Below are 20332 nucleotides of genomic sequence, written 5' to 3'. Positions count from 1 at the left end.
GAGATCACGCTTCCTCTGCTGTAACTACCACAGACAGAGTAACACTTCAGTATTGTTAATGTGTTAACTGTTGTCACCTACATTATAGCGCCGATCTCCTTATGTAGGAGATAGGGCACTTCCAATGTAGTGACAGAGCCTCTTTAATGGCCGAGCCATTTTTTCCATTGTCTCATTCAAAGAGCTATAACTTTTTTATTTTTGCGTCTATATAGCTGTATACCAAATTTGTATAGACTTTGTATGTTTTACTACTTTTTACACAGTTAAAATTATTTGTTTTTGCCTCCATATTTGAAGAGCCATAACTTTTTTTTTATTCGCCGATGCAAATGAGGTTTTTTTTTTTTTTTTTTTTTTTTGCGGGGCAACTTGTAGTTTTTATCGGTACCATTTTGGAGTAGATGCAACTTTTTGATCACTTTTTATCACATTTTTTTTTAAGGCTGGATTCAAAGAAAACAGCAATATTTGCATGTTTTTTTTAATTTTATTTTTTACAACTTTAACCGTGTGGGTTAAATGATGTAATAAGTTTATAGTTGGGGGTCGTTACGGACGCGGCGATACCAAACATGTGTAACTTTTTTTTTTATTTATTTTGTTTTTTTAATAATAAAGCAGTTTGTAAGGGGGAAAAGTGGGTTTTTTATTTATTTTTCTTTTACTAGTCCCACTAGGGGACTTCACTATGCGATTATACGATCGCATTTATAATACACTGCAATACTTCTGTATTGCAGTGTATTATGCCTGTCCATGTAGAACGGACAGGCATCTGCTAGGTCATGCCACAGGCATGACCTAGCAGGCATACACTACAGGCAGACCTGGGGGCCTTTATTAGGCCCCCGGCTGCCATAGAAGACACTGGCTATCGTCTGCTGCTGGTGGGATGAGAGGGAGCTCCCTCCCTTTCTCCAAAACAACTCCGATGCGGCGCTCGCTATTGAGCGCCGCAACTGAAGGGTTAGACGTGTGAGATCGCTACTAATATCGATCTCACCCGGTCAAGCAGGCACGCCCCCAGCCCTCAGCTACCTCTGGCAGCTGAGAGCAGGGAGATTTGACAGCTCCCTGCTCTGTTTACTTATTCCGATTGCAGCGCCGTAAAAAGGCTATTGCATCGGAATAAAGCCCGTTAGTGGCGCCGTAAAAACACTATGGGGTGGTCACTAACGGGTTAAAGATTGATTGCATTTTGGTCGTGGCATTGTTATGAACCGAAACCATGAAGCAAGAGTGAACATTAAAGATAATTCTGTTAATCCCTTCCTGCCACAACCATTTTCGGAATTTCATTTTTTTTCTTCCCCCCACATTCCAAAAGCCATAACTTTTTTTTAATTTTATTTTTTGGTGGTAGATGCGGTAACCGAACCCAGCGAGTCTGGCTTTAAATGTTTTTTTGTTTACTGCGTTCACCTTGCGAGTTACGCCTAATTCACACGAGCGTGTGGGACGGCCGTTGGAACAGCGGCCGTCCCACGGACCTATGTAATTCAATGTGGCCATTCACACAGCCGTTGTTTTCAACGGAAGGGTCCGTGGGAATATAGGACATGTCCTATCTTTTCACACATCCCTTCATAGACTCCTCTATGGGGGATGCGAGACATCGCATCCCGCATCGCCGAGCACGGATGCACCTAGGCCGTGAAAATCTATCGTTTTTCACGTCAGAGGTGCGCAATGCTCGTGTGAATTAGGCCTTAAATAATGTTGAATTGTAATTTCAGACTTTTATGGCCGCAACGATACCAATTATGTGGGTTTTCTATTTTGAAACCGCAATCGCTGGATCGCTCGCACTATATAATCCAATACTACTGTATTGCAGTATATTGTTTTGACAGGGAAGAGGGGAGTACAAAAATGGCCTTCATTAGGCCCCCAGGCTGCTATGACAACTATCACGGGGGGGGGGGGGGGGGGGCGATAAGAAGCTTTTCTAACGGCGTAGATGCAGCGGTCAGTATTGATTGCATCCAAGGGGTTAATGAGTGGGAGCCTGCTCGTTACAGTGAAGTATTGACTGTGTCATAGTATGAGCCCTCTCCATACCCCCCGCCCTTCCCGGCTATGACTAGAGCATAGATCAAATGTTGGGAAGGGGTTAAATACAAGTGACGTTATGTACAGATACATTTATTGCTATGGAAAGGATCCACATTTTACAGACACTAAATGCAGAGCTTTGCAAAATGAAATCTACTGTAATGGCAAATAAAACGAAGAGAAACCACTAGTTGTGTGCACATCTGTGTAGGTTGTGGGAAAATGGCACAATAGTATTGTAGGTCCACGGGACGCAGCAGGCCTGCTTTTGAAATTCCTTCTGCAAGTAAAGTTGCACGGCGTCCGCACGCATGTACAGTCAAACAAAATGTGGATATGGAGTTCTCTTGTTGTTCTGGGGCCCAATGTGAGGATGAGGGATCTCATTAGATATGTAGAACTGTAAAGACTTGTCTTGCACAGTATTACATGTTTCAGGTTAACGCTGTGAAACTCCTCATTACTTTTTTACGTGACTGTCCCAGGATGTTTTTCAGATGGAAGATGCACAATGTGGATGTTTATTATGTAGGCGCTGATTTGCTTTTAGTTAGCAATATATTGATTTTCTCCTGTAGCCTCATAAAATATTTACATAAAGTGACACGCTGATTTACGTGTATTGTAAGCTTGTGTTTGGTTTCGTTTTCCACAGTCCATGCATTCTATTCACACGATATATGCGCTTCGGTCAGACTAGACCTAGGCAGCCATAACCCATTATCATACCTATATGTAGTATTCTTCAACATGCATGTTTTCATTAAGGCTGCCAGTATATAGGTTTCGTTGTTTTTAACGTTAAAGCATTATGCAATGGTGATCCCTAATGGCTTAAGGCCCTGTTCACACAGTTTTTTGCAGGCAGAAAATTCGGCAAATTTTGATCTGCCTGCACACCATTTTCCGCCTTTTTGGTGGCCGCTGAGTGCCGCGGGCAAAAAAATGCAGCGAAATACGCTTTCTCTGCCTCCCATTGATGTCAATGGGAGGTCGCAGACGTAAATGCCCGAAGATAGGGCATGTCTCTTTTTCCTGCGAGATGGTTTTTCCGCTCGTGGGGAAAAAACTCCTCCTCCTCCCATTGAAATCAATGGGAGCCATTTTCGGCCGTTTTTTATCATGTTTTCCATCACGGTTTCTGCGTCAAACGTGTAAAAAAAACAACTGTGTGAACAGGGCCTTAAAATCAGGGACGTGCTGCCGGCAACAATAATAATTTGCACGGTAAATTGCGATCAGCTGATGAACGGCTGATCGTTGCCCTGTTTACACAGGGCAATTATCCGGAACTTTTTGAACGCTCGTTTGCCTGATAATTGGTCTGTGTAAAATGGCCTTTTAATCTTGAGCGTCAAACTTTTTAAATTTCTATCATGTATTTCAGTTACAGTTCAGACCGTGTACGTTCAGCAGCCGGTTACGTTTCACGATCGTCCCATCCAGATGTGCTGTCCATCTTGTAGCCGATTGACAACCACCCGTCTTGTTTATAATTCTGGCGCTTTGGCCTGGTTATCTTGTGGTGGATTGTGTCTTCTGGGGTAAGTAAAAAAAAAAAAGAATTCTTTGCATTAAATTCTTAAGCAACACTGTTTGTGTTTATGGTAAAGTTTTTTTTTTTTTTTTTAACGCATACCTCCACTTTCAGTGAAAAATTATAGTGCAGGAGTGTACACTATAATCATTCTTCTAAATAATTTGTATTGGCTATCTTGCTTCTAGCAGCAGCACGGACTGTGTAAAGTCTATACTTCAGGCTACTCCTAAGGGTATGTGCACACGATAGCAGGCATTTACGTGTGAAAAGACAGACTGTTTTCAAGAGAAAACAGCTGCCTCGTTTCACACGTAAATGCTCCTCCTCGTAATATACGAGGCGTCTGTGACGCTCGTAAATCTTGAGCTCCTCTTCATTGAGTTCAATGAAGAACGGCTCAAATTACGTTGCAAAGAAGTGCCCTGCACTTCTTTGCCGAGGCAGTCAATTTACGCGTCGTCGTTTGACAGCTGTCAAACGACGACGCGTAAATGACAGGTCGTCTGCACAGTACGTCGGCAAACCCATTCAAATGAATGGGCAGATGTTTGCCGACGTATTGTAGCCCTATTTTCAGGTGTAAAAAACGAGGCATAATACGCATCGTTTACGCCTGAACTTAGGTTGTGTGAACCCAGCCTTACGCTGGGTTCACACGACCTATTTTCAGACGTAAACGAGGCATATTATGCCTCGTTTTACGTCTGAAAATAGGGCTACAATACGTCGGCAAACATCTGCCCATTCATTGGAATGGGTTTGCCGACGTACTGTGCAGACGACCTGTCATTTACGCGTTGTCGTTTGACAGCTGTCAAACTACGACGCGTAAATTGACTGCCTCGGCAAAAAAGTGCAGGACACTTCTTTGCAACATAATTTGAGCCGTTCTTCATTGAAGTCAATGAAGAGCAGCTCAAGATTTACAAGCGTCAAAGACGCCTTGCATAATGCGAGGAGGAGCTTATACATCTGAAACGACGCAGCTGTTTTCTCCTGAAAACAGTCTGTCTTTTCAGATGTAAAAGCCTCTCATCGTGTGCACATACCCTAAGGGTATGTGCACACACACTAATTACGTCCGTATTTGACGGACGTATTTCGGCCGCAAGTACCGGACCGAACACACTGCAGGGAGCCGGGCTCCTTGCATCATACTTATGTACGATGCTAGGAGTCCCTGCCTCTCTGCAGGACAACTGTCCCGTACTGAAAACATGATTACTGTACGGGACAGTTGTCCTGCAGCGAGGCAGGGACTCCTAGCATCGTACATAACTATGATGCTAGGAGCCCGGCCCCCTGCAGTGTGTTCGGTCCGGGTCTTCCGGCCGAAATACGTCCGTCAATTACGACGTATTTAGTGTGTGTGCACATACCCTAACTCTTCAGTGGGAGACAGAGCGTCCTGTTCGTCTCCATGGCTCCTCCTGTATGCAGAACGGTCGTTAGTGTTGTAGGATTCTATACTAGAGACTAGCAGGACGCTCTGTATCCCACTGAGGAATTAAGAGATCTAATCTTTTTTTTATTTTTTTATTTACTAAAAGCGGAGGTACGCTTTTTAAGTTTATACTTGAGTATGGTAAAGCAAGTTTATAAACCTTATTACAACCGTAATTAGCAGTCATATGTATTTGAATAAATTCATATGCTGTATTGTCACGAATATTAATTCTCTCGTTTTGACTGTGCTTACGTTCGAATGTGAATAAATTGAGCAGTTTGTTTTTTTACTTGTTTTTTCAGACATTATTTTATGGTTGAGTGTGCCTGAATGCAAATTGGCATACATATAGTGAGTTGTCACAGGTTTTCATGGCAATAGCCCAAATTCAGGAAGAAGGCTTTCTGCATTCATGTCTCATTGCAGAACACTGTGCTCACTTTGAGCGCTGTGTTTATTGTGTTTTTTTTGTTTTGTTTTTACAAATCCAAATGCGAAGAACGGATCCACAGTACTCCACTTTTTAAAAGTAAGCTTAAAAAAAGTGTCCGAGCGGCACACAAGGGCCGTAGGCCCATTATTGTGTGCCTATGTCCCCTGCATACCTGCATGAAATTGCCGAAATAAAGTGAAATTTATTACTTTTTAAAAGGGGGAGTGCTGTGTATCCTGTCTTCCTACTTGGAAACTATCTATGCTGTGTTTTCTTTTGGGCACTGAGCACCACCCTTGTGCAAAATACTAGCAGGATCGTATAGCTGACTACACTTCAAATATTTATTTACGGAGCTGATCATTTCAGCTTCCTGTCACCTTAGGGGGAGCTGACACTGGCTGCCTGATGTCTTAAATGATAGAGCGCTATACAGCGCAATCTGCCATTAAAGAGGCTCTGTCACCAGATTTTAAGTGGCCTATCTCCTACATAATCTGATCGGCGCTGTAATGTAGATAACAGCAGTGGTATTTATTTTGAAAAACGATCATTTTTTAGCAAGTTATGAGCAATTTTAGATTTATGCTAATTAGTTTCTTAATAGACAACTGGGCGTGTTTTTACATTTTCCCAACTGGGCGTTGTACAGAGAAGTGTATGATGCTGACCAATCAGTGACCAATCAGAATCATACACTTCTCATTGTTCCAGCCCAGCTTCTTTCACTGCACAATCACACTGTAACAATGGGCTGGAACAATGAGAAGTGTATGACGCTGATTGGTCACTGATTGGTCAGCGTCATACACTTCTCTGTACAACGCCCAGTTGGTAAAAAGTAAAAACACACCCAGTTGTGTATTAAGAAAGTAATTAGCATAAATCTAAAATTGCTCATAACTTGCTCAAAAATTATCGTTTTTCAAAATAAAAACCACTGCTGTTATCTACATTACAGCGCCAATCACATTATGTAGGAGATAGGGCACTTATAATCTGGTCACAGAGCCTCTTTAAACAGGATCATGTGAATTTACCTCGCTGCAGCATAAATAGCCAGATTGGCGACATGTGGGGGTAAATTGGAGCTGGATAAATTACTGGAGACTTTAGGAGTCAGTTGGACCATTGGAGGGGTAATTTTTTTTTATTTTTTTTTTTAGTAGTCGGACAATAAGAACTCCTATAAACACAAAGGCCCCATGCACACGAACGTGCTTTTGCGGCCGCAATTTCCCAGAAAATCCACGGGAGAATTGCGGCCCCATTCATTCCTATGGGGCCATGCACACGACCGTGGTTTCCACGGTCTGTGCATGGCCCCGGAGCCCGGACCGCAGAAAGAACGGGCAAGCCTTGTTACGGCCGTGTTCTGCGGTCTGGCCTCATTGAAAATAATGGCCGCAGCCATGTGCACAGCCCGCGATTTATGGGCGGCTTGCGGCTGTCACTCCGTGACCAGCCGACCCAGAAATCACGGCCGTGCACATGGCTACGGTTTTGTGCATGAGGTCTAATAGAAAGCAACCCAAAGGCTGAAATCACACGTGCAGTTTTTTGAGTCAAAGTCCGGAGTGAATCCTAAAAGAAGGAAAATTCTAAAGGAAAGACTGACTTTTGTATCCGATCCTGTGTTTGACTCAAAAAGACTCCCAAAAACTGTGCGTGTGAGCTTAAGAAAGGCAATAGCTGCATATGTGTAGTCACATTGGCTACCTGGGTCTAGCCCTGGAGTAATTATAGACTATGCAGTATGTCCAAACAGTAAACACCTCACGTTTTGTAGAAAGGATTAAGCTTACCCTTCTTAAAAAACAAACTACAAACCGTAACATTTTTACTTGCAGAATGTCTTTTAAAGGAAAATAAAAATGTTCTTTGGTAGCAATGATAGAAGTCCACTGAAAGATTATACATGAAGAAAAATATACTGCTAAACAAAATATCCATTTGAATACTGTCCCAGTGGTCAGACCCCACTTAATCAGTAAGTTGTGGCATACCCCTAGAGATATACCATAACTTAATAAGGTGGGTAAAACACTGTTCAGATTAAAGCATTGTAGCAAGGCATTAAAAATTGTCGGAGCAATCAATACAAAATGAATAACTGCACATCACAAAGGCATGTGTGCAAGTTACAGATATTTAAGAGAATGCATTCCGCTTTTCAAACAGATCCATACGTATGCTCTTGGCTTCCATTGCAAAAAAACCAGCTACTGTGTGGTATATGTTTAGTCGACTACTATACAGTTGAAAAAAAGGTGTATGTTAACACAAACATGCCTGACATGTGCCAAAAGGTAAGACACTTTGGGCATACGATTGGTCGATAGAAGTCTATGAATAAGGTGTGTGTGTGTGTGTCAGTGTCAAACGCACCACACGCAATGCTAGGACTTCTGCCTCACTGAAAGGCAGGTAAAAGTTTTTTTCAGTCTGTGTCCCGTGGCCGATACTTTATCCTATATTGTTGTATTATGTTTTGGACTAAAAGGTTGTTTAAGCAGTAACGTAATTTTTTTTTTTTTTTTGTCATTTCACATATATTTCTACTTTCCTTTATTAACAGGTGCGGATTTGGTTGCTGCCTCATTCCTTTTTGTATCGATTCTTTAAAGGATGTGGATCATTACTGCTCCAACTGCCATGCTTTACTCGGCTCTTACAAACGTATTTAAGCAACACTGCTTTGAAGCTTGCCTATTCTACAATCATCTTTTTTTTTTTTTCAATAGAACTATGCAAACATTAGCATTGTATATAATGGAGCACATTTTGTTGTACAATCTATTTTTATATAGAACCATTTGCTGTTTGCGGATTGCCTAGCAGTGAATTTTGTGGGGATTCAATATCTGGAACTCATAGAAAACTGAGAGCTGTCCTGGATTGTATGAATGGGGCAGGTCACCATACACTTTTTTTTTTTTTTCGCGCCGTAGGAATGTTTTTATTATCTTTACTTTAAACACGGTCTTCAACTTTAAGAGCCTAGAAAGTTCCATTTAGATACTGAACTAGTGAAATACCTCTTAAAGTGCAGATTTTTGGGCTAAATAAAAGCGCTGCATGAGCACCCTCATTGCTGCTAAATAGTGCTGTGATTGAGACTGCAGCATAGTTATTCACATAGATTATGTACTATATTATGGGCATTCACAAGTAGTAGGAACCTGAAGGGACCTTATTCATCGGCAGTTGTCTAAGGCTGCGTTCACACCTGTGTCAGGGCTCCCTTTCCGTCTGAGCTTTCTGTCGGAACGGAACCATGACTGACACAAACAGAAACCATTTGCACAGATCTGGTGCAAATGGTTTCCGTTTGTCTCCGTTGTGCAAGGGTTCCGTCGTTTTGACTGAATCAATACTGTAGTCGACTACGCTATTAAAGCACCGTCAAAACGACGGAACCCTTGCAAGACGGAGGCAAACGGAAACCATTTGCACCGGATCCGTCACCTTTGAAATCAACATTGTTAATTGTAGTGTTATATCTAGACAAATGACCATTATAAATAGATGTTACGGTGTATTTACCTATTGATGAATACAATTTGAGTGTTTGTTGTGCAGCGGAATATACATTGATGAGCCTAATCTTCTATGTATGTCCTGTTCTACTAAAGTGAAACATTTGCCAAACTGATTCTCCAGTCAAAAATGAAAACTCCGCTGTCAGATTTGCCTGTTTACTGTAAAGGCTTGGTGCTCTCTGCACACAGTTACAGTATCGTTTCTACATTGTAGCAGCTTATAGTTTTTATCTCTGTGCCTTCTTTTTATTTCCAAAACAGAAAATGTGTTGGCCATGTGTTATTTGCCTTTCCCAAAACGTTTGTCAGTTGATATGTGCTCTGTCCGGCTTCAGCAAAGCATCTCCCAGTTCGGGAAAAATGGAAAAATATTGTAAATGTTCAACTAAAGAAAAATAAGGAATCTTGGAAAGGAATGATCCATGTCACAAAAACAGAATACAGCTTATATTCAACAAAACCCGGTGAAAGAAAATACTCATCAGAATCTTCATGAAGAGATTTGTCTTTTTCTTTACACATTCACACGTGGCGTAATTGCTGTTGAATTTCTCTGCGGACAGTCCGCAGTGGAATTCTGCAACAGCCGTTTTTTCCATTTCTTTCTATACATTTTTAGGGAAGTTAGTTCAGACGTTGCAGAAAATAACTGTGCGGAATTTAGGCTGCGGTGCGGAATTTTCCCTCCGCAGCATGCTCATGACGTTGCGGAGAAGAAGTGGAATTTCACTGCGGATTTCAGCCTTTGCAATGCAAAAATTGAAATCTGTGGCAAGTCCGCTGTGATATCTGCAACGTCTGAATTACCTGTCAAATATGCAAATGTTGCTGCAGATTCGTTGCGTAATTGCCCCAAATCTGCACCCACATTTGCAGCGGAAAAATTCTGCCACGTGTGAACGTGCCCTAAATGCCTTTCAATATTGAAATGATTCTTCAGATATTTTCCAGATAATTTGCCTATTTAAAGAGGACATGTCACCTCTCCTGACATGTTTTGTTTTAGTAAATAATTGTATTCTCCATTAAATAATTCTGGAGCATCTTTTATTAGAACTCGGTATTGTGCCGGTCCTCTGTTATTTCTCCTAGGAATGTGTGAATAAATTGACTTGCATGTTGCCATTCCTTTTGTCAAAGGGGCGTGTCCATACAGTCTCACGCTGTCCTCCGTTTCGAAGTGTCGGGACACACGTAACAACCAAACACTGAGCTGCTATGTGGTTTTACGACCAATTTGTGCGGTTTTTAAACTGCAAAGAGGCACAGACATTAGCAATCATTTAAGCCCTTCCCGATAGTTGATGTATTTGTAAGTCATGGCCAGGAAGGGAGAAGTATGGGGCGGGCTCATGGACTGAGCTCCATACCCAGGGGTGGTTGGCTGTATTTTTACAACCGACACTTCACTGTAAGGGTATGTTCACATGGAGTGGTTTCAGGCGTATTTCGGGGCGTTTTCGCTTCGAACAACGCCTGAAAAAACAAGCCAAACGCCTCCAAACATCTGCCCATTGATTTCAATGGGAAATACGGCGTTCTGTTCAGACAGGGCGTTTTTTACGGCTCGTTTTCCAAAAAGGACACGTAAAAAGACTCCAGCAAAAAATAAGTGCATGTCACTTCTTGGGACATTTTTGGAGCAGTTTTTCATTGACTCTATAGAAAAACGGCTCCAGAAACGGCCGTAAAACGCCGCAAAAATCGCAAGTGGCTTAAACGTCTGACAATCGGGAGCCGTTTTCTCTTGAAAACAGCTCCTTATTTTTAGATGTTTTTAATTTTGTATGTGCACATACCCTAACAGCCGAGATCAAAAGAAATTATGATCCCTTCCTTTAACCACTTAGGTGGGGGAAAGAAAGACTTTTACAATTTTCACCTAAAGTAATGTAAAAAATAAGCAAATATAATTGCTATTGCTGTGTAAGTAAAAGTCTGAACAATTATACTATAACATTATTTATCATGCACGGTGAAATATGTAAAAAAAAAAATAATTTGTAACAAATGGGTTTTATTTTGTAATAGTGGTAAAGCATTAAAAAAAAAACAACTATACATTTGGTATTTCCATAATCGTATCGACTCGCAGAATAGAGTTAACATGTCATTTTTACTGCATTTGTCACCCCACAAAGTAGTTCTTTTCAGTTTCAGTACAAAAAATAAGCCCTCATACAGCTATGTTGACAGAAAAATAAAAAAAACTGATGGCTCTTGGAATTCTGGGAGTAAAAATGGCTGCAGTGGGAAGGGGTTGAAAGCTGCACCGGTTTGTGGTGAACCTGAATGGCGGTTTAGTGTTTGACTGACTGCACCTTGGCTTCCAGGGATTGCTATGTGTGTTCCTACCTGTATAGTATCACTGTGCAGTGAAACACTCGACCGATAAGAGGAATGGTAACTCCCGGTCTTTAATTTATTGATACAGTTCTAGGATGTCTAATAGAGGAACGGCATAATGCGGAGTTCTAAGAAAAGGTGCTCCAGAATTCTTTAATTGGGAATTAGGCAGGAGAGGTTGAAGGGGCTTTTAAAACATCATGCATTGCTTTAAGAATTTTGTATCTGTCATGTACTCTTCAGCTGTTTGTTTTTTGGTTTTTTTAAAGATGTATTGATGTACTAAATTGGAAATGTATTTTTGCTTTTTAGTATATTCGTCTATTTTCAACTGATTTATTGGTTATTACTGTCGACCTATCCTGACACGTTCCGTTCAAAACCTATTTCACTACCTGATTGAACGATTAAAGATTGTTCTATTAAATAATTTATTAAAAATAATTATTAATAATTGGCTGCCAATACATCCGTGTCATACAGACTCTTTAGCACCAAAAACAGTGCAGACCAGGTGATTTGGTTTTTGAATGTTATTGTGACCCCCTGATGCATCCCACAATTCATGGGGTGCTGAAATTTGTGGCAGGTGATCAGGACAGTATGTCATAAAATATGAGACTGTGTGTGTATGGGTGAACGTTCAGATATTCTACCCGAACGCCTTAAGCCTCCTACCTGAAATAACTTCTTAAGACTGCTTAGGTTACTGGCTAATGAGCTCGTTATTTTTTAAAAATTATTTTACTAGAAGAACAAATTTTAATCGTTCAATCAGGCAGTGAATGATTATTTCTTATCCCATCTATAGGACTGCCTCTAACGTCAAATAGGTCAATGGTACATGTTAATGATTGTTCATCAGTGTGATCCACAGTGTAGGGACAGTATTTGCACTAGCATTACCCTTAATTGTCTTTTTTTTTTATTTTTATAAATACAGATAATAAATTTAGTGCGACTATGTTCACATGTGCATTCTGTTTTCTGTTCTGCTCCATCATAGTAGCAGAACAAGTAAAATGAAACCCCCGGATCCGTTGCATGACTCCAAAACAACGGCGCCCGCTGGAACCCACTGACTTTAATGGGTTTCGTCAGCGTTCCGGCATGGATTTTGTCAGACAAAGTAGCGCTACATGCTGTCAAGCAAATATTATCAAATCAGTGACTGGGGCTCTTAACTTCTTCTGACGCAGATGTGCACAGTATAAATCAGAGCCTATCTGTTTTAGATGTATGTCTGAGCTGATCACAAAGTTTTTGTTTGTTTTCCCGTTTTGAATTTTTGTTTATATTGTAAAAAGAATTTCCCCACATAGCACTTTTGTAGTCTGCTGGCACTGTTCTCAAATTATACCAAGATATAAGGGAATACAAAACAGGTATTTAGTTCATAGTGGTTATTGGAATGCTTTCACGAGGAGCGTTCCTTTATAAGTTTGGTACTCAGATGTTGGCTGATGTTCACTTAAAGACAAATGTTCATGTAGAAGATTAAGTGGACTCTGGATAAAATTCAGAAATCGTGTAACTAATGCCACAAAATAGTTATTCCCACTTGTTCATACAGGAAGGAGCCGCCATAACTGTTTTCTCTGAAATATCTACTTATGATGGAACAGGCTGACCGCCTTTGAGAAGAAAGTTCAAAAGCAACATCTTTGGTCTGCCACTGGATTACAGTTTTAAGTGTAAGGAATGTGGATTTCTAGTTTTTACAAAAACAAACCGTACACACAACAGATTCCTTGTATGCACTGTACATAATTTTTTTTAATTTAGCGGTTAGTACGGTCTAACATTGTAGCTAGATAGTTGCAAATTCATAATCACCCAGCTTTTGGCACACTTGCCGGTTTTTGGCGAATCTCCCCCTAACTGTCCGATTTGTCCATGACGCTTCTCTACTTTACAATGTGCTGTTTTACAATCCGTTTTATGCAATTTGATAGATTTGTAAGCCTTGATTATTATATTGTATATATTTTTAAAAATTCTATGAAAATTCATCTGATTGGTTATTTAGGGTAATTCTGAGCAAAATCTGAATTATGCATCTACCATTCTGGAGCTCTCCATTAGTTTTCTGGTGGACCACAGCTAAGCCTACACAGTCATTCTCATGAATCGTGCAAAATTCTACATAGGAAAAACTCCCTCCACTGGAATGCACGTGACTGCCTGCTGGCTAAGCTGCAGCCTACTGGGAGTAGTGATGGAACGGCTCTAAGGTATATAAAACTTTGGGATATGTGGGGGAGGGGCTAATTCCAGACAAAAGCAGAATTTACAGCTATTGTCCAGTTACAATTTATGGAGACATTAGTATGAATGTGAAAGTCAAGTTATGAGAATTTCTAAATGGACCAAAAGATGTTTACGAGAAAAATATATTTAGAAAATGTTTACAAATGTTTGTTTAGTTTTTAAATATTGAGTGCACAAACTTTTATGTGTCCTTTTGTACTTCTACAGTTTATATCTTGAATTTCCTATCCATAAACTCAATTTAATATGCACACTTCTGTAACTTGACATGTATACCAGTTGTCTGTTAACGTTTATATTTTTTGTTACCAACTATGTTCTTTATAAATGATTTATTATAATACATTTCATAAAATAAAGTTTTAAACAAAGGATGAAACTGCTGCTTGTGGCTACTGCAATTGAATAGTGACATGTAGAACTACACTTCTTTTATAGCGGCTATTGGAGGGGAAATATAAAGCCGGCTGCATATTCCCCGGGAAAATTTGCGTTTGCGAGAGATCTTCGGGCGGCTCTCATAGGGGTTGTCTGATGAGGTAACCCTTTTAACCCCTTGACGCATTCTCATGTATGTCATGTGCATTATAGGGAACTATTGAGTGCCATCACACCACTCTATTGAAATGTGTCTTACAGCTGACACCCGGGGCTAACTGCCAGGAACAGCGACCGCACTGTTCCTGGCTGTTAAACCCCTCAATTGCGACCGCAGCATCTAGGGCGTTGAAAAGAGGGTCTTCCCAGTCTGACCGCTCATTGACGCCCCCACAACACAATCAGGGGGTTCCGATGGCTGTCATGGCAGCCCAGTGTTCTAATAAAGGCCCCAAGGTCTGCTTTCACTCTGCCTCTGTTAAGCCCTGCCTGTGACACAGCTTAACAAAAGCCTGTAAAAATGACTATACTGTAAAACATTAGTATTGCAGTGTATTGTACCAGCGATCGAACGTTGGTTAAAGTACCCTAGGGGGACTGATTAAAATGTGTGAAAAAAAAATTATTAGTAGTGAAATAAAAAAAATTAAAGTTCAGAAAACCACTTTTCCCATTTTTTTTCCCTCTAAAGTAATGTAAAAAATAAGCAAAATTAGTATCGCTGCGTCCGTAAAAGTCAGAACTATTACAATATACCATTATTGAACACTCACGGTAAACGCCGTAAAAAAAAAATAAAAAAATTAAGGCTCCATGCACACGAACGTTCTTTTGCGGCCGCATTTCCCTCAAAAATCCACGGGAGAATTGCGGCCCCAGTCATGGTTTCCACGGTCCGTGCATGGCACAGAAGCTTGGAGCGCAGGAAAATGGGCATGTCTTATTACGGCCGTGTTCTGCGGTCCAGGCATGTAGGAAATAATGGACGCGGCCATGTTTTGCGGGCGGCTCGCGGGTGACACTCCGCTGCCGGCCGACTCGGAAATCACGGCCGTGCACGTGGCACGAGGCCTTACTCCAAAATCACTGTCACCTTAGCTATCCAAAAAATATAAGTGATCAAATAATTGTACGTATTAAAAAACTATATCAATAAAAACTACAGCTCGTCCTGCAAAAAATGAGCCCTCACACGGCTCAATCTACGACAAAATAAAAAGCTATGGCTCTTAGAATGAGATGAAAAGAAGCTATTTTTTTTTTTTTTTTTAACAGTTTGTTTTCTTTGTAAAAGTAGTACAATATAAAAAAAAAACCTATATAAATTTGGCATCACCGTAATCATATTGAGCCGCAGAATAAAGTGAAGTTGTAGTTTTTACCGCACGTTTTAAAAAGGAAAAACAATGTAAGAATCTCAGTTTTTTTTTTTTCCAATTTCAGAACGCAAATTTTTTTTTTTCAGTTTCCCAGTACATTATATGGTACTTTTAAATAGTGCCATTAGAAAGTAGAACTTCTCTCGCAAAAACGCCTGAAAAAAAACGGAAGCAGAACGCCTACAAACATCTGGCCATGATTTCAATGGGAAATACGGCGTCCTGTTCCGATGGGGTGTCTTTTTACGCCTCGTTTTCCAAAAACGGCACGTAAAGACACCCGTGAAAAAGAAGTGCACATCACTTTTTGGGCCGTTTTTGGAGCCGTTTTTCATTGACTCGGCCGTAAAAAAAAACTGTGAGAATCACGCGTTTGATTAAAAAACGCCTGAAAATCAGGAGCTGTTTTCCCTTGAAAATCGCTCCGTATTTTCAGCCGTTTTTTCTTTTGTGTGTGCACATACCCTAAGGGTATGTTCACACGACCTATTTACGGACTTAATTCGGGCGTTTTAACCCCCGAATGACGTCCGAAATTACGGCTTGAAAGCGTTGACAAACATCTGGCCATTGAAAGCAATGGGCTGACATTTGTCTGTTCACACAAGGCGTATATTTACGCGTCGCTGTCAAAAGACGGCGCGTAAATAGACGCCCGTGCCAAAGAAGTGTCATGTCACTTCTTCAGACTTAAATGGAGCCGTTTTGCATGGAAAACCAGCTCCAGCTACGTCCGTAATGGACGCGGCGTTCAATCGCCTGCACATGCCGTTACGGCTGAAATGGCAGGGCTGTTTTCTCCTGGAAACAGCCAACGTAATTTCGGCCGTTACGGACCCTGCCGTGTGAACGGACCCTGCCGTGTGAACATACCCTAACACCGACTACTGTAAAATACTACCTGGCCTTTCACCTGGGAGTTACTACGCTGTGGCCGATGTTGCAGAAACCAACCCTTTTTCCACGCCGTATGCTTTCACTACATAAGCTAACGTGAACCATGTATGGCTTGCTGCCAAGAGAGTAACACTGTACTGTGCGATACCCTCTATGGTTCCCTTATGGCTTAATCAGCTGTTTCCCCACCTCCTCGAGTTAGAGAAATATCAATTAATGTCATGATGTTGGGGGGGGGGGGGGATGTCTATGCAGATCATGTTCTTAGGTCCTTTGCACAATTACAAGAAGCCTTTTTATTCACCTCGCACCTCATTTTATAGATATTTGTAACGGCATCACGCACTCGAGAGACAGTTTCTGAATAATACATGCCCGATTTTCAGAGACTTCCTCTGATAGGAATTTTAACCTCTCGAGGTCCATGAGCTCTTACTTTAGCCTTCTATATCCACCTTCTAGGAACCAAACCCGAATCTATGAAACTAACAGTGGGGAGTAGATGGAGATTGCAAATTCCTGTTCTGTCTGTAGATGATTTGGAAGAAAGCTATACAATCTCCAACTGACTGTCTTCCCGGCGGTGAATAACCGTATGATGCAATTGTATTTCTTACACCAATGTCCTCTATACCCAGTGTGTATGCAAAAAATTGGACAGATCCCACATAATAGTTGCCACTGGTGTGCTGGAGCTCATGCTGGCTTATGGCATGGGGATGTTCATATATTAGTCCATTTAGGAACAAGGTGGTTTCTCTGCTGTCCAGTATTTTTTTTATGATTCCATTACCAAACACCCCTGAGGTATACCTATTGGGTATTCTAGACTAATCAACAGTGCCATACCACATGCGCATCTTCCTACGAGAGATGCTGTTTCTCGCAAGGAAGGCGATAGTGATCGGATGGATCGGGGTCCAGCCTCCATCTGCTAATCGGTGGAGGAAACTGGTTAATGCTACTATTCCATTTGAAAAGGTGATGTATTAAAATAGAGGTTGCCTTAAAAAATTCTTGATAATCTGGAGTGTGTGGTGTTAGTCCCCATTAACTCTTTACTCTCCCAGGTGTTTGAGAACTGGACTCTTCTGGCCAAGGAGACTAGGTTGAGGGCTAATCTTGATACATATCGGTCATGCATGGTCCACTTTTGCTTAACTGTTTCTCCCATACTCGACAAATTCTTTTTGTCCACTCGATTCTGATTTTAATTTTGATTCAGTTTCCTCACATAAATTACTGGTCAACCAACTGCATAGACATTGGGGAGATCTATCGTTATCGGTCCACCATACATTTAACGTGCGACATGCCTGGTTGAGAAATCTGTTGTGGATTAAATCTAATGCTTCTTTTTCCAAAACCTGCTCATGTCAGAAAAAGTGTCCCAAAGCCATATTTTTTAAATGTATTTATGCCTGATAACTGGTGTAAAGGCATAGATACATCTGCCCCATTAACGCCGTGTTCCAGATGATTTTTACTGATCCTAAACTAGTACATCAGAGAACATCTCGGAAACTATGTATAAAAGGGAAGAAGTTATTATCATTAGGATTTGTTGAACATTAGCTCATCCAACAGGAATCTGGAAGCACTAAACGTGTTTGTCGTTCTTCAGCCTACAGGACAGCATGAGTTGTAACACGGTGTTGGCTATCCTCTCAAATGTACCACAGAAAAAATTGGGTAATATTTTTTTTCCTCTATTATAATGCACCATTTCCATGTGTACCTGGATAGTGTCAACATTTTGTGACGGCAAGGTGACTACTATCTCTGCTTAGGTTCAAGTGAAATATGGTAGCCACCGTGCTAGGGGAAGCACAGATAGCTTCAGCTGCACATATGTTACTTCTAGAGCAGTGTAGTATTTACTATAGTAAGAATCGACTTCGTTTAAAAACTGGACATCCCACCAATTAAATATAGGGCACAGAATTGCTATTTTTCTGTGCATGTGTGTGCGCGCATATAGTTGGTAGGGAAATATATTGTGACCCTGACTAATACAAGACCTGCTAAGTAGAAACCACATATCCTACAGGTCCATTGTCCCTACGCCTTATGTGCAAAAAAAATCTGATCAGGTTTCTACTTATTTAAAACAGACATTTATATAAATGTGGTGCCATACATTGTCAATTGTGTTTTGTCTTCTTACTATGTAACTAGGGCTGCTGCTGTAACAGGTTCCTGTAACAGTACTTTTGTGGTCTATGTGACAAAAACAGTTCATCTTACAATATATGGGCTGCACCACACAGCGTTTTTAATATATTTTAGAGCACCTATCAGATGCTGTAAAAATGAGGTCTAGACAGCTAGCAAAAGCTGCAAAAACAGAGGTTGTCTGGGATTGCATGCATTCTTTTTCCTCATTGTTTATTTCATACATTTTCAATCTTACCAATACACATTCGTTCACCCCTTAATACCGAAGGTATGTTGGACCTTCATGATCAATCAATTTTTTAAGTTTTTTTTTTTCTTCCGTCTCATTCAAAGAGCTATAATTTATTGTTATTTTTCTGTCAACATAGCTGTATAAGGACTTGTTTTTTGTGGGACAAGTTGTATTTTTTTAATAGCACCATTTTACGGTACTTAGAATTTATTGATTAACTATCTTGGTGGGGTAAAAAAAGCCTGAAATTTCACCACTCCTTTTTTTTTTTTTTTGGTCTTTAAATTTACACCGTTTACCGTGTGTTATAAATAATATAAGTTTATTCAGTGGGTTGTTACGATTGCGGCGATACCAAATGTATCTACGTAGTTTCTTTTAGGTTTTACTACTTTAGCACAGTAAAAACGCTTTTCGTTTATAAATTATTTTATTTTGTGTCGCCATATTTGAAGAGCCCTAACTTTTTTATTTTTCTGCTGACATAGCTGTATGAGGGTTTTTTTTGTTTTTTTGTGGGACGATTTGTAGTTTTTATTGGTACCATTTTGGAGTACATATAGTAAATTCAATAGAGATTTCAGCATGTGAGGAGTTTTTAGCCACCGGCACCCCAGCAACGTGATCGCTGCTTTGCCGGTGGCTGCAATGGCAACCGGAGTCCTAATACTGACCTCCCGGTCAGCCAGCAACGGAAGCCTCCTATGCCCCGCTCGCCGGCGAGGTCTAAAAAGCTTTCAGTATCATAGGCAAGATGGCGCCGGCTCAGCTTCCGGCTTAGAAGCTGAGCTGGCGGCGTCCTTCGTGGGTGTCTGCTGTGTGTTACAGCGGACACCCTGCTGTATCAGCAGGAACCAGAGCTAGCTCCGATTCCTGTCATTAACCCCTTCAATGCAGCGATCCAAAGCGATCGCTGCATCTTAGTGGTTTGTAGCAAATCGACCACCTGCCATGCAATGGCAAGGATGCAGCCTGCTACTATGGCAACAGGAGGCCTAACAATGGTCTCCAGTCTGCCATTACCTAGGCCGTTTAGCCCCCGACCGGAGCCTGATCGGCTTGCTGTCCGTGAACAACTGACCGTTCTAATACATTGATATTCTAATACATTTCACTAACTATGTAGTGCAATCAAACAGTTGGACTTTCAAGTCCCCTAGTGGGACTAAATAAAAGTTTCAAGTAATAAAATAAAACACAATTGCCCTTTTCCCTTATCACATCATTTATTATTGAAAAAAATAATAAAACCACACATATTTGGTATCGCCGCGTCCGCAACGACCTGAACTATAAAAATATTGTTATTTGTCCTGCGCAGTGAACACTGTAAAAAAAAAAAACAACAAAAAAATAATGCCAGAATTGATGTTTTTTTAAGTCCCTTTGTCTTCCAAAAATGTAAATAAAAAGTGATCAAAATGTCGCATATCCAAAAATGGTACCTATGAAAACTAGAGCTCGTCTCGCAAAAAACAAGCCCTCGTATAACTCCGTCGGCGAAAAAATTTAACAGTTATGGCTCTTAAATCTTGGTGACAGAAAAAATACATTATATTTACAAAAGTAATTTTATTGTAATTTATGACCCGTGGTGAACGCTGTATGAAAAAAAAAAAACTATGCCAGAA

General features: G+C 40.7%; 1 protein-coding gene across 1 annotated transcript in view; it reads left to right on the top strand.

The window, feature by feature from the left end:
• Positions 1-13962, top strand: part of LITAF (lipopolysaccharide induced TNF factor) — a 46573-nt gene extending 32611 nt beyond the window's left edge. The window contains exons 3-4 of the mRNA XM_075830111.1: positions 3446-3602; positions 8057-13962. Of these exons, the coding sequence (XP_075686226.1) occupies positions 3446-3602; positions 8057-8165 (266 nt within the window). The 3' untranslated portion in view covers positions 8166-13962. The remainder of the gene's footprint in view (positions 1-3445; positions 3603-8056) is intronic.
• Positions 13963-20332: the final 6370 nt, after the last annotated feature.

This window comes from Rhinoderma darwinii, chromosome 6 (assembly GCF_050947455.1).
Source record: "Rhinoderma darwinii isolate aRhiDar2 chromosome 6, aRhiDar2.hap1, whole genome shotgun sequence".
In the NCBI taxonomy this organism is placed as follows: Eukaryota; Metazoa; Chordata; class Amphibia; order Anura; family Rhinodermatidae; genus Rhinoderma; species Rhinoderma darwinii.
This window is presented reverse-complemented; position numbering and strand designations above follow the sequence as displayed.